Source organism: Typopeltis vanoorti, chromosome 8 (assembly GCF_054136105.1).
Source record: "Typopeltis vanoorti isolate ZY-2024b chromosome 8, IOZ_Tvanoo_1.0, whole genome shotgun sequence".
Lineage (NCBI taxonomy): Eukaryota > Metazoa > Arthropoda > Arachnida > Uropygi > Thelyphonidae > Typopeltis > Typopeltis vanoorti.
Window position 1 is genome coordinate 105,807,842 of NC_143556.1, and position 14,173 is coordinate 105,822,014.

Below are 14,173 nucleotides of genomic sequence, written 5' to 3' on the forward strand. Positions count from 1 at the left end.
CTGTGCATCATCAACAAATAGCTATATATCACCTGTCAAATATTATTATTATCCTAAGACACCATGGAGTCAAAGAATCATCTAGTAGGTCCTTTTGTCATAAACACAGCTCATCATACATTATCTTAAACACATTCAAATTCTCTGCAGACACCACGCTCTCAGACAAGGCATTCCAATCATTCACAACTTTGCATTCCAAAAACCTGCTTCTCCCTCCCTTTTACACCTTCCTTATACAAGTTCTAGGGATGATCTCTTATTCTTTCCTGATCTCCCAACATTTTATGAAAAACCTCTTCAATATTGATCTTATAACATCCCCTTATCGACTTATATGTCTCTTTCACATCCCTCCTCTTCTTCCTATCTACTAAACTCTGCAAATCACATCTTCTCAACCTTTCCTCATATTCAACATTCCAGAGATCAGTCAGTCGCCTCTGGATCCTTTCCAACATCTATTCGTTGTTTTTTTTTTCATCATCATCAAATTCCTGCCATGTACCCCCAAGGGGTGTACAGGATATGATAGTACTACATGAAAAATTTACATCATTACTAACTTATTTTTTTTTATGTCATTAAGTATAGATTGAATAACAAATGGACCAAGTATTGATGCTTGTGGTTCACTGCTTACCTTAAATCTTTCCTGCTCACCCTCCATATACCACTTTTTGATATCTCTCAGCTGTTCTTCTTATTCTCAGTAATATTTTATCATCAAATCCTGTATTTTCCATTTTATGGTGTTATCTGTTTCCCTTGTCTAACTCAATTGTAACATTATCATAGAGTGCAACCAAATTGCTCTAACATGACCTTCCCTTAGTAAATCCATGTTGTTCATTGACATAGATTCTCTGTCAACCGCTTTCTGTATGTGAGCCCTAACCATCTTTTCCAAAATATTCTCTACCTATCCAGAGATACTGATAGGGGTGATAGTTGAATACATCAGTCTTTGCATCACCCTTGTGCAATGGGATTACTATACATTCTCTATTCTGAGACTCAAATTATATAGCCGGATCAAAGGAATAGCTTCCCTATGGTAATGTGTTTCATAGACTACTCTAAAGCTGTGTTCAGCTTGTGACACTGTGGAAAGTAATGAAAATAATGGATTTCCCTCAAAACATCATCAGGTAGATAGCTAACTTGTACAGTGAGCAAGAAGCCACGGTAAAAACAGGTGTTAGATTAACTGATTGGCTTCAGGTTAGAAAGGGAGTTAGGCAAGGATGCCTACTTTCTTCTCACCTGTTTAGTATCTATGCTGAGGACATCATGCATGTAGCATTAGATGAGCTTAAGACAGAAATTAGAATAGGTGGCAGATTGATCAGTTATCTGAGGTATGCTGATGAGATAGTACTCCTTTGTAATGACAAGGAAGAACTAGGACAAATTATTGACACAGTTAATGAGATGAGTTAGAACAGTGAACTTCAGCTCAATCCTATCAAGACAAAAATTATGGTTCTCAAAGAAATACAGATAGGCTACTCCTGAAAAACAAATGTACTTAATGAAAAAGAATTGAGGAGGTCAGCAAGTTTGAGTGCCTGGGATTCATTATTCATGTGAAGAATTGCTGTTCAGAAGACATCAGAAGATTACAAATGGGGATAAAACAACAGTCAGAGACTTGTCTAAAATCTGGAAGGATGGATCTATCTCCACTGGAACAAAGTTGTTCCTGTGGAGATAGATTCATTGTGGATGCAGCAAGTTATGGATGCAAGAGTGGAACCTAAAGTAGTCTTATAGGCAAAAGATAGCTGCTTTCGAGATGGGGTGTTACAAAGGGCTGTTGAGAATATCATATACTGAAAGGCAGACAAACAGATGGTTGCCAGAAAGGATTAGCAGAACTTTAAGGCTCCTTAAGGATATTGACAGAAGAAAGTTGAAATACTTTGGATACATTGAAAGGATGGAAGGAGGACTTCTCAAAACAGTAATAGAAGGTAAATTTCCTGGAAAAAGAGGAAGGAGTAGACCATCAGTGAGACAGATGGATGGTATGTCTCGAGTGACTACTCTTTAGAGATTTGAAGCCTCAAGAAAAGCATACAACAGGACCACCTGATGAGGACTGGTGTAGCACATCCAAACATCGATGAATAGATGGATGGAAAGGAAAAAGGAATATTCCGTTCAGCTGAACATTCTTAGCATCCATTGTGACATCCCATCAGTCTGTATTGCCAGATTATTATTTGACACCTCCAGGGAGTCCATAGACTCATCGAGGGAGGACACCTACTCTACAACTCTGTCTCCACCAACTGACCGCAACTACACCAATGCCATCTACTGCCAACCACCACCTCCACTGGTATTTCCACAGACAATCACAAACATTCATGCCCACGCTTGGATTCGAACCTGCAGCTCTTTGGCTGGAGAGTGGATATGCTAACCACTTGGCCAGCCAGGCTTCTTATTTAGTTTGTGCAACAGCTCTAGTACCTCTCCTCATAGAACTTTCTTCATCCGGTGAAGAGGTAGCAGTAAGCTCAATGTTGCATGTATCTTGTTGATAGCTTTTAGCAAAATAAGCACTCATTAAATAATCTCTTTTGCATCTGTCACTTGCATATCATCTGCATTCAGTAGAGTTATTCATTTATATTCATTCTTTCTTTTACTTGCAGCATAACCAAATTCTTTAGCTTAACAAAGCATTTCCTTTTCATAAACATACTTAGCCTTTCATACAGCTATTGTAAATCTTGTGTTATGTATCTTATAAACTTAATAACTGATATCATCCTTATTGCACATGGTATTCCTTCCACATCACCTTTTTCTTACAGATCTCTTGCTTAATATGATTACACATCTATTTCAACTCTACCCTATTTATTCTTCAAATGCTAGAGACCCATTCTGATATGCAATCATTTTTTTTATGTATTTATTTATATATTAAAGTATTTTTTTAAATGTTACCAAGCAACTGTAATATCCTTCCAATCTACCAAATGATACCATGGCACAGAACCTAGTATAATCCTCAGGTGATCATAACTTTCTGCATTGTAGTTCAGCATGGAACATCCATAAACGTAGCCTCTTCCCAAATCAGTACAGTACGATGACTGTCACCAACCAGAGGCAGAACAGTCATGTCTTTAATTAAATAATTAAATAACTCTCTGACACTATAATGAGATCTAACACACTTTGATATTGAATTACCTTTTGTTGCATACTGAATGACGAAGTTGTCTTGCAACAGTTCAGTAAATTCTATTTCATTCTTCTCATTAGATTTCACTGCTACTCAATTGTTATTTGAGTAATTAAAGTTACCTATGATGATTACTTGTTCTTCTCACATCATGTTTATTTGGTAATGCATTTCATTATCACTAGCAAATGATCCATCATGTCTCTAACAACAGCCTACTATTTCCTCTTGTTAGATTCCACCTCGTACTAGATGGCTTTGAACTCAATGTCATACGAAACACTTACTGTATTGCATTCATATATAAACCACCTAGTATGACCTTTGCTTTTGAAATGTCCCAGTACTTGACACAAAGAAAATCTGCTATTATTATAGGCAACTTTAACAGTCATAGCACACAGTGGGGTTATAGTGAAACAAATGAGGATGGAGAGTTAGTTGAAGTGGGCTGAAAGTAATACCGAAGTTAATATAACTGCAAACCAAATTGCAACTCAGCTATCTCTGACTGGTAAACCAATTACTGAAGGAAAAATACCTAAAGATTATATTAAAAAAGTTAGGGATTCAGAAAATAATCTCTTCGAAGCACCATTTACTAAAGAGGAACTAGAAAATGCCCTAAAAGCTTTAAAACCAGGAAAAGTTGCTGGTATAGATGATATCGGAAATGAGATACCAAGGAATCTGGGAGAAAAGGTAACGGAGTGGTTGTTAGAATTTTTCAACTTTTGTTTGAAATTTGCTAAAATACTCAGCATATGGAGGCAAACAAAAGTAATACCTATCCTGAAACCAGGTAAACCTGCTGAGGATCCAAAGAGCTACAGGCCTATAGCTCTCCTATGCACCACTGAAGCTGTATGAGAGGTTAATCTTGAACAGACTAAGTCCAGAAATAGAGAAAGTGCTGATAAAAGAACAGGCAGGATCTAGACCAGGAAGATCATTCACTGGACAAGTATTAAACTTAACACAGTTTATTGAGGATGGCTTTGAAAGGGGGGGGGGTTAACAACAGGAGCTGTAATTATAGATTTGACAGCAGCATATGACACACTAAATCTTAGAAAGCTTATAGTCATAATTTACAGCATGACAAACAGCTATCGATTAGTGGAGATATTTAGGTCGCTGCTGTTCAGCAGGAGATTCTTTGCTAATTTTCAAGGAAAAAGAACAGATGGCGTATCCAGAAAAATGGTCTACCTCAGAGATGTGTGCTATCTCCCCTCCTCTTCAATATATATATACTAATGACAACATATAAACCCACGGTCAAGAACCTTCTTATATGCAGATGACCGGGCAATAGCTTATCAAGCAAAATCCTTTGACATTGAGAAGCAGCTCACACAAGAGCTAGAAACCCTTACAGTTTACTATAAGGATAATCAGCTGAAACCAAATCCCAGTAAAACTCAAATGTGTCTTTTCCATCTCAATAATAGGGAGGCAAGGAGAGAGTTGAATATAGAATGGAATGGTGTTAAACTGGTCAATTATCCAAATCCAACTTACCTAGGTGTTACACTAGATAGGACCCTAAATTATAAGCGACACATAGAGAAGACAGCAGCTAAAACTCAACATGTAATAATATTCTGTGCCAATTAATATCATTTCGGTGGGGTGCAAATCCACGAGTACTGCACACCACTGCACTGACACTCTGCTTTTTTGCTTTTCAACAGCTGAGTATGCTAGTCCTGTTTGGGAAAGATCATCACATGTCAAAATTATTGATAAGGTTCTTAATGAAACATGTCGGCATATTGCCAGCTGTCTTAAGCCTACAAAAATTGACCATCTATACTCACTGTCTGGTATTGCACCTCCTCACACCAGAAGGACTACACAGAATAGATATGAGTGGAAACAACAACTGAATGATGAACGGCATCCTTTGTATGGACATGTTGCAGTACATAAGAGGCTAAGATCAAGGAAAAGTTTTATTCACTCAGTGAAACCGTTGGTTGATTCCATAAAAGCTACAAGGTCAACAATGTGGCAAGAACAATCTCCAGAGGCTCTGAATTTAAACGAATCTCTTCCATCCGGCTTACATCTAGACTGGCAAAGATGGAAGACATTGAATAGACTTCATTCCGGAATGGGCAGATCAAAGCAGAATATGGCCAGATGGGGCTACACAGACAATTGCAGCTGTTCATGTGGGGAAACACAAACCATGGATCATCTTCTGCAATGCTACTTAATTGACATTAATAATGTATGTACCCGAGAAGATTTAATGCAGTGTAATGAAACAGCTTTAAAGTATATTAGTCACTGAATGAGTGAAATTTGACATTTTATGTTTTTGCTTAATATTTCATGCAAGTGGTATTTTTGTCTTTTAATGTCTATTTCTTTAAATGTATGTGTTTAATCATTTATATGTATGCTCTTACATTTTCTGTAGTTAGCACACCAAAATAAATAAATAAGTAGCACATCTCCTTCTCTCTTATCCTTCTTTAAAATACTTTACCTTTTACTCTTGCTACTGGTTAGTATGCCTCTGATAGCCAGGTCTCACTAATGCCTATAGTCTGAGGTCACAGGGTAATCACTAAGGCAACAAGATTTACTCCTTTATTTCTTATACTCCTAGCATTTGCATACAGACAAAAGTTATCTGCACGAGACAGATAACTTATGCCTTATGCTTCTCATACCTTATCTAGTGCCTTACTTATGTGGATGTCCATAACAAACTAGACAAACACAGTCATTCTCCTCTCATAATAATTTCCATGATAGTGTCCATTCCTATCATTAAACAGGTACATAACATTGTTGCTCTTATACACAAATTCTCATCCATTCCTCCTATCACAATTTAGTTTTTCTGACTCTGTGTTAAGCTCATACCATTTAAATAATATCTCAAGACTTCTGATACCAAATACATTCAGGTGTAGGCCCTACCTCTTTTTCAAGTACATCCATCCCTCAAACTCACTCCACACATCCAAAAACTCACATCCATTCTTTCTACACATCTTACACATCAAGTTCTTTGATATCAAATCAGATTGAACTTATCATTAGTTAAGTCATTCATACCTACCAGAATTATTATCTCTTTTGCTTTTCTTTTCTGTTTTTCAATTGCAGGTGTTATATTTTTAAATTTTGCTCTGGGACAACTTGAAGTTATAACCCAGTCATCAATGTCATGTGTTATGATAGTCATCATACCAATTAATAAATTATTTTTACAATGAACTTTACCTTCCTGATTTTTGTTGTGCACTATCTTATCTGTTTCTGTGGTTTTTGATTTTGTTGTTTCTCATTTTCTGTTTAACTTTCTTATCCTCCTTTTAAATGCTGCCCAACTTTCTGTAATTCACTGCATCATCTGTCTAATAATCTGATTTAACTTTGTGATTTCAGATTATTAGACAGATGATGAGGATTTTGGATGCAGTTGTTTTTCCAATAGCGACTTAAGGATGCTAGACTTGGAACCTAAAGAAGTCAGATAAGAAATGGATATCTGCTTTTGAGATGTGGTGTTACAGAAGGCTGTTGAGGATATCATACACTGAAAGGCGTACAAATGAATGGGTGTTAGAAAAGATTAGTAGAACTTTAAGGCTCCTTAAGGATATTGACAGAAGAAAATTAAAATATTTTGGACACATAGAAAGGATGGAAGGAGGACTTCTCAGAACAGTAATGGAAGGTAAATTTCCTGGAAAAAGAGGCAGGGGTAGACCATCAATGAGATGCATGGATGGCGTGTGTGGAGTGACTGATCTTCAGAGAGTTGATGCTGCCAGAAGGGCAAACAACAGGACTACATGGCGAGGCCTAGTGTGGAACATCATCGAGCATCAGAGTGACCATACGGCATCTGTAGATCCCCAGTGAACACAGACATTTCAGATTAAATCATTTTCAGTATTCTCTTCAGTATTTGCTTTAGCAGGACAAGTCTGCTTGTTCACAACTTAGGTGTTCTTGTTAGCATTCCATTTCTTGTGTGCAATTTTGGCATAATTTTACAGCTACATTTATTATTGCAATATCTCAATAAATTATGTTATGGAAACACTAAATTCTGTGAAACATGAGAAATATGCAGTAATATATTATAAAACACTAATTTTCTATGACAACATACTCATGCACGTGCGCACGCACACACACACACACACAATGAAACATAAAAATCACCAATTTTACACAAGCACTAAATACACCAACCACTCACAATGTAAACCTCCAACCCAAAACCTCTTATGTCTGCACATGTGGAGAGTTGGGAGGAAAATAGTGGCAATGGTTTGAGTCAGTATGGTGTGAAGTGGAGGTTGATAGGAAGAGATATTTTGTTGGATGCTTCTATAGGCCAAAGAAGGTGGAGGGTGGTGATGAAGAAATGTATATGCAACTTCCATTAGAAAACAAAGGAAGGAATCACAGTAGGCAGTTTTAATTATGGTAATATAAATTGGAATTAAGAGACAGCATTTCAGTATAAGGTAAATGAACTTCTTGAGTTCTTGAGAGACAACTATGTTAGGTGGTATGTAAGGGAAGGCACACATGGATCAAGAGTCTTGGATTAATCATTTCATCAAAGAATGTGATTGTGAGTGGGGTGTCACATTTCCCACCCCCAGTTGGTGAGAGTGACCATGAGTTAAACGCATATGTGGTTACCAACCATATGAAGACTTCTGTGTGGAAACAATGTGGAGGAATTAAATAAGCTTGATGTCAGTAAGGCAATAGGATTTGATGACATCACCATCATGTAAAGGAAATGAGCCAAGGAGTTTGCAGTAGCAGTGCCATATGTATTTAATAAGAACCTTACAACACAGGTCCTAATGGAGTGGAAAGGTATGATTGTTCCATTAAATAAAGGTGGTGATAAGGCCATAACTGTAAATTATAGGCCAATATGTATATCTTAAGTTGTGGTTAAGAGAATGGTGAGAACTAGTATACAGAAATGGCTTGTTAATAGCAATATTCTCTGTGATTGTCAGCATGGGTTTGTTAAAGGAAGATCATGTTTTACCAAATTACTTATGTACTATAACTGTAATAGTATAATAAGATGACAAATGTATTGAAGAAGACAGATGCATATCTAGTGGAATATTTAAATTTTGCAAAAGATTTTAATAGATTTCTGCACAACATGCTCTTAAATAAATTGAAATGCATAGGATTGGATAACAGACTAGTATGTTGGATTGGTAGATAGCTGTCAGATAGATGTTACAATATATGAGGGGACACTGTGTCCTGAAAGAGCAAAGTCACCAGTGGTATGCGTAGGGATCTGTATTGGGGCTACTGTTGTTCAACATTTTATAATAATGATACTCAAATGAGTTTAGTTGGTGATTGCAGCTGTTTAAAATGTTACAAAATTATTTTGTAACATTTCAAAGATTGAAATGTTACAATCTTGAGTCAAGCAGATTTTGCGGCCTTTACAGGAGAACTTGAATAGGCTATGTGAATGAGCATGTCAGTGGAGTTGTCAGTTCAGTGTTGCAAAGTTCAGGGTTCTGAAATTTGGTAAGCAGTGATGGAATGTTGAAGTATACACTTCGTGGGAAAACTTTGAGGAGGTAGAGATAAGCTCTGGGAGTGGTGGTAGATAAGGACCTGAAGTTTGTGGGGCCACATTGCACAAGTTGGGAAGTCACATCAGATAATAGCAATGATGCAAAAACCCTTGATTTGCAAAACTAAGAGGTTATAGTTCCATTGCATAAGGCCTCACATGGATTATTGTTCCTAGATTTGGTCCCTTGGTTATTCATAGCAACGAGAGAAGATTCACAAAGCTGGTAACTGGTCTTTGGACATGGGATATGAAGACAGATTGAGGGAATTTAATTGGAAAAACTCTAGAATGCTGGAGGAGAGAAGAAAAGATATGATTGAGACATATAAGTGGTTTGGGGGTTGTTACCAGGTTAAAATGGAAGAATTTTTTTTTTATATAGAATGGGAGGGGGAGATAGAACAAGAATCCATCCCTGGGAACTATATAAGGAGGGTGTGAGCAAAGGAGTGAGGAACAGGTATTTAAATAGACTGGCAGTATGTTCAAAAGAGAATGACTGTCAAATTAATGTGGCAAGGTTATAGATTATGCATTTTGAGAAGAAAAGATTCAGAAGGAAATCAGTCAGTGTAAAGATCAATCAGTGTATGTATTACACTGATTGATCTCTACTATAGGAAATTGATGAAGCTATGGATTTTGGGGTGTTGATGGATGGGATATTAAAGTTCCTCAGGTGAGTGGTCAAGATAATGGCAACTCTATAGAATGCTCCATATAAGGATCTGTTGAACGTTTGTAGGTTATTGAAATTGGTTGATTTGGAAAATGTGATAGAGATCTATAAGTTACTTGAAAATTTGTATAGGATGGATACTGAGGAAATGTTTTAGAACATGACTTATAAGAGAGTTAGAGGAATCGAGCAATGTTGAGAGGACTAAATTATCTACAAAGCAAAAGCAAATCCATTAAAAATTAAAAGGAGACCATTATAAATTATTTAGAGACACACGAGTGCTCTTGATGGATGTATCTTCACTTTTCACAATCAGTCTCAGAACCAAGGATTATTATTTTGTGTATGCATGGTATCTAGTTTTCCCAGATATTAGTTGAAATAAATTTATTTGAATTTTTCAAAAAAATATATATGTATATATTGCTCTTACTGTAATATAATTAACTTTTTCCTCCCTTCTGCAATTAACTTTAGTCCAGTTATTATTGAGGTGCCACATTTTGCTTCTCTAAGAGGAAAAGAAAGGGAAATTACAATTCTTCGTAGTGATAATGGTGAATCCTGGCGAGAACACACCCTTGAAGCTTCAGAAGAGGCTGTTCAAGATGTGCTTAATGAAAGCTTTGAGGGAGATGGTAAGGATATTTATGCGTAAAATAAAAGATAATGGTTAAAGGAAATTTAGAAATAAACTTCAGTAAGTGAATTAATTCCTTGTTTTAAGAAATGTATGGTTAAAAAGAAAGAAGTGATCAATAATAACATCATCAGTACTATTACGGAGCATTGTATATTTTATTTGTTTTCGATACTGAACATTGGAAATGTCCCTAAGCTGAAACATGCCTATAAAATTTTCAGAGTCAGCCAACTCATCATGGAGAGTTTCAGTCAACTGACAACATATTCATCACACCAACTCTTAAAATGCTTAACACTCCTTGTATTAACAATACATTCTGGTAATGCATTCCATTCACTAACAATGTAAAAAGTCTACTCCTCACAACCCTCTTCACCACACTTTTACATATATCGCAGCAATAGCCTCTGGTTTTTTTCCTTATGACTTCTACATTTTTTATAATCATATCTGGATTTCTGATGATAAAATCCTCTCATTAACTTTTAAAATGAATGAGCAGAATGGGAAATAGCCCCAGTCGAGCATGGAGAGATCACATCGAGTGGGTGGTATCAGTGGAACTAGCTATAGATCCAGAAATGAGCTGTTGTGTTTGTATACAAATGCTAGAAGTATAAGAAACAAGGCAGATGAAATGGTTGCATTAATTGCGTCTGTTCACCCAAATATTATCGGAATAAGTGAGACATGGTTGGAAGAGGATGACATCCTGACAGGAATAGAGATGGAAGGGTATGATGTGTTTCGTGAGGATAGAAGGGGTAAAAAGGGAGGGGGAGTGCTATTGATGATAGAGAAAGAGTTATATCCATACAAAGTAGAGATGCAAGATGGAAATAATGCCAGTGGTTTTGAGGCAGTATGGTGTGAGATAGAGGTGAATGGAATCAAATACTTGGTGGGATGTTGTTATAGATCAGGTAATGTGGATGGTGGTGATAGTGAAATGTATAGTCAAATTAGCCAAGCAAATAAGAAAAGGGTGATCATTATGGGTGATTTTAATTATGGCAATATAGACTGGAATGATGAGATAGCAACTGGAAGTAAAGAAAATGAGTTTCTTGAGTTTTTGAGGGATAACTACCTCAGACAGTATGTAACAGAGGGCACACGAGGATTGAGGATCTTGAATTTGGTCATCTCATCAGCAGATGTAATTATAAATGATGCATCAAGTCATCAACCAATTGGTGAGAGTGACCATGAGGTGATTACCTGGGTGGTTGCCAGCAGTGCGAGGACCTCTGTGAGAAAAGGGTATATGTGGAACTACAAGGGAGGGGGGGGGGATTATGAAGAGCTCAGGAGACAGCTTGCTGGTGTGACATGGAATGAGGAGTTAGCTGGAAAAGAGATCAATGCAGCTCGGGGGATTTTCAAAAACTATCTAGTAGATGCAATATCTGAATGTATACCATGGGTGAGAAGGTTAAATAAGGTTCATGTGAGATGGATGAATAAAGAGATTAAGCATGCAATACAGAGAAAAAGGGCTTTGTGGAGGCAGCATAAGCGAAGTGGAAATAATCAATTCCATGAGGTCTACAAAGCCCAGGCAAGGAGGGTGACTTGTTTGTTGAGGGTAGCTAGAGAGGTATGAACAGCAGTTAGCTAATGAAGCCAAAAAGAATCCTAAGGAGTTCTTTCGATATGTAGCCAGCAAAAGAAAGAATGATTATGGAAGGATGACAGTGATTGGAGAAAATGGTACAAAGACAGCTGTTGCAGAATGTGTGGCGGAGATACTTAATGAGCAGTTCGTACAGGTCTTTCAATCTTGTGAATGTGACTTCATGGAGAGGTTGAGAGTAGTAGATGATGTGGAGGAGAGAATGACTGTAAGTGAGCAAGAGGTGTATGGGGAGTTGAGTAAACTAGATGTTAATAAGGCTGTGGGACTTGATAATACATCACCGCGTATTCTGAAGGAAAGAGCCAGGGAGTTGACACCTGCCTTGACATTTTTTTTTAAAATGAGTCTTGCACTCAGTCGAGTTCCTAAGGAGTGGAAGGAGGGCAAGATTATGTCACTTCATAGAGGTGATCGAACTCAAGCATCAAATTATAGGCCTATCTGTGTGTCAGGTGTTGTGGTTTAGTTGTTGGAGAAGCTTGTGAGAACTAGGATCCAGAGTTGGGTTGACAAGAATGGTATTATCTCTGATGGACAGCATGGATTTGCTAAATGGAGGTCATGTTTTAGTAATCTACTTACTTATTACAATAAAGTGACTGCTTCCTTGGAGAAGGATACACAGTAATATACTTAGATTTTGCAAAAGTTTTTGATAGAGTACCTCATGATAAATTGATAGTCAAACTAGAACAGATGGTTTGGATATCAGATTAGTGTATTGGATTTCGACTGGCTATCTGATTGGTAGCAACAAGTTGTGTATGGAGGAGCGATATCCAGGAAAAGGAAAGTCACTAGTGGAGTGCCTCAGGGGTCTGTTTTAGTGATATTACTATTTAACTTGTATATTAATGATATAGGTGAAGATTTGTATGCCGATATTCAGTTGTTTGCGGATGATGCAAAGTTGGGACAAACCATGAAGAGAAGTGAAGATGTTGTGGCATTGCAAGAAGACTTGAATAAATTGAGTGATTGGGCATGGAAATGGGGATGTGAGTTCAATGTTGCAAAATGTAAGGTTTTAAAATTTGGGAAACAGAGATGAGATGCAGAATTTATGCTTGGTGAGGATATATTTTTGGAGGTGGAAGAAATAAGAGATCTGAGGATGATAGTGGTTAAGGATCTGAAATTTAGCAGACACATAGCCATAATTGTGAAGACATCACAAAGGCTTCTGGTAATGATGCAGAGGACACTGACATGTAGAAGTAGGGAGATTCTTGTTCCTTTGTATAAGGCTTTGATTAGGCCACACATGGATTATTGTGTCCAGATTTGGTCACCTGGTTTTCAGATGGGTGAAGAGATGTTGGAAAGGGTCCAAAGGTGACTGATTAAGGTAGTTTCTAACCTCTTAAATGTCGAGTATGAGGAAAGATTGAGAAGATGCAATTTGCAGAGTCTGGTAGACAGGAGGAAGAGGAGAGATATTATAGAGACCTACAAGTAGGTAAGGGGTTGTTATAGGATGAATGCTTGAGAAGTTCTACAGAAAATAGTGGGAGATCGGGGGAGTACCAGAGGTCCTCCCTGGAAACTATAAAGAAGGTGTGAGTAGGGGAGTGAGAGGCAGGTTTTTCTCGTGCGGAGTTGTAAATGATTATAATGCCTTGCCTGCGATTGTGGTGTCTGCAAGGAATTTGAATGTGTTCAAGGCACGTTACGATGAGCTCTGTGTGTGTGTGTGTGTGTGTGTGTGTGTGTGTGTGTGTGTGTGTGTGTGTGTGTGTGTGTGTGTGTGATAAAAGGACCTCCCAGATGAGTCTTTGACTCCATGAGGTCTTGGGGTAATAATAATAATAATAATAATAATAAAATGTCTCTATCATATCACCTATTTCTCTCCAATCCACTAAACTCTGCAATCCACATTTCTTCAACCGCTCTCCATAGCCAGCATTCCAAATTCCTAATATTGTTTTAGTCAATTGTCTCTTGACAATCTCCAATGTTTCCACATCACACTGAAAACCAGGCTACCAGATTTGAGCACAATAGTCCAAGTGTGGTCTGATCAGTGCTTTATACAGTGGTATAACTGCTTCCTTATCCCTACATTATTATTATTATTATATGACACCTCCAAGGAGTCCAAAGACTCATTGAGAAAGAGAGGACACCTACTCTACAACTCTGTCTCCCCCACTCAATCCACCAATTACAATGAAACAAACTACCAACACTAATGCCATCCACTGCCCACTGCAACTACTAGTATTTTCGCAGACATTCACAAGCATCCATGCCCAAGCAGGATTCGAACTTATAGCCTTTTGGCTGCAGAGTAGATATGCTAACCACTCGGCCAACTAGGCTGGCTACATGTAGAGTACACCAACCTCTACATGGAGAGATTAGAGTACTTCTTATCATAGCAGTAC

General features: G+C 37.5%; 1 protein-coding gene across 10 annotated transcripts in view; it reads left to right on the forward strand.

Moving 5' to 3' along the window:
* Positions 1 to 14,173, forward strand: part of LOC150104251 (uncharacterized) — a 1,804,220-nt gene that overhangs the window by 885,985 nt on the left and 904,062 nt on the right. For all 10 annotated transcript variants that reach the window (XM_090396244.1, XM_090396248.1, XM_090396245.1 and 7 more), the window contains exon 23: positions 9,976 to 10,136. In XM_090396244.1, coding sequence (XP_090252370.1) covers positions 9,976 to 10,136 — 161 coding nt within the window. The remainder of the gene's footprint in view (positions 1 to 9,975; positions 10,137 to 14,173) is intronic.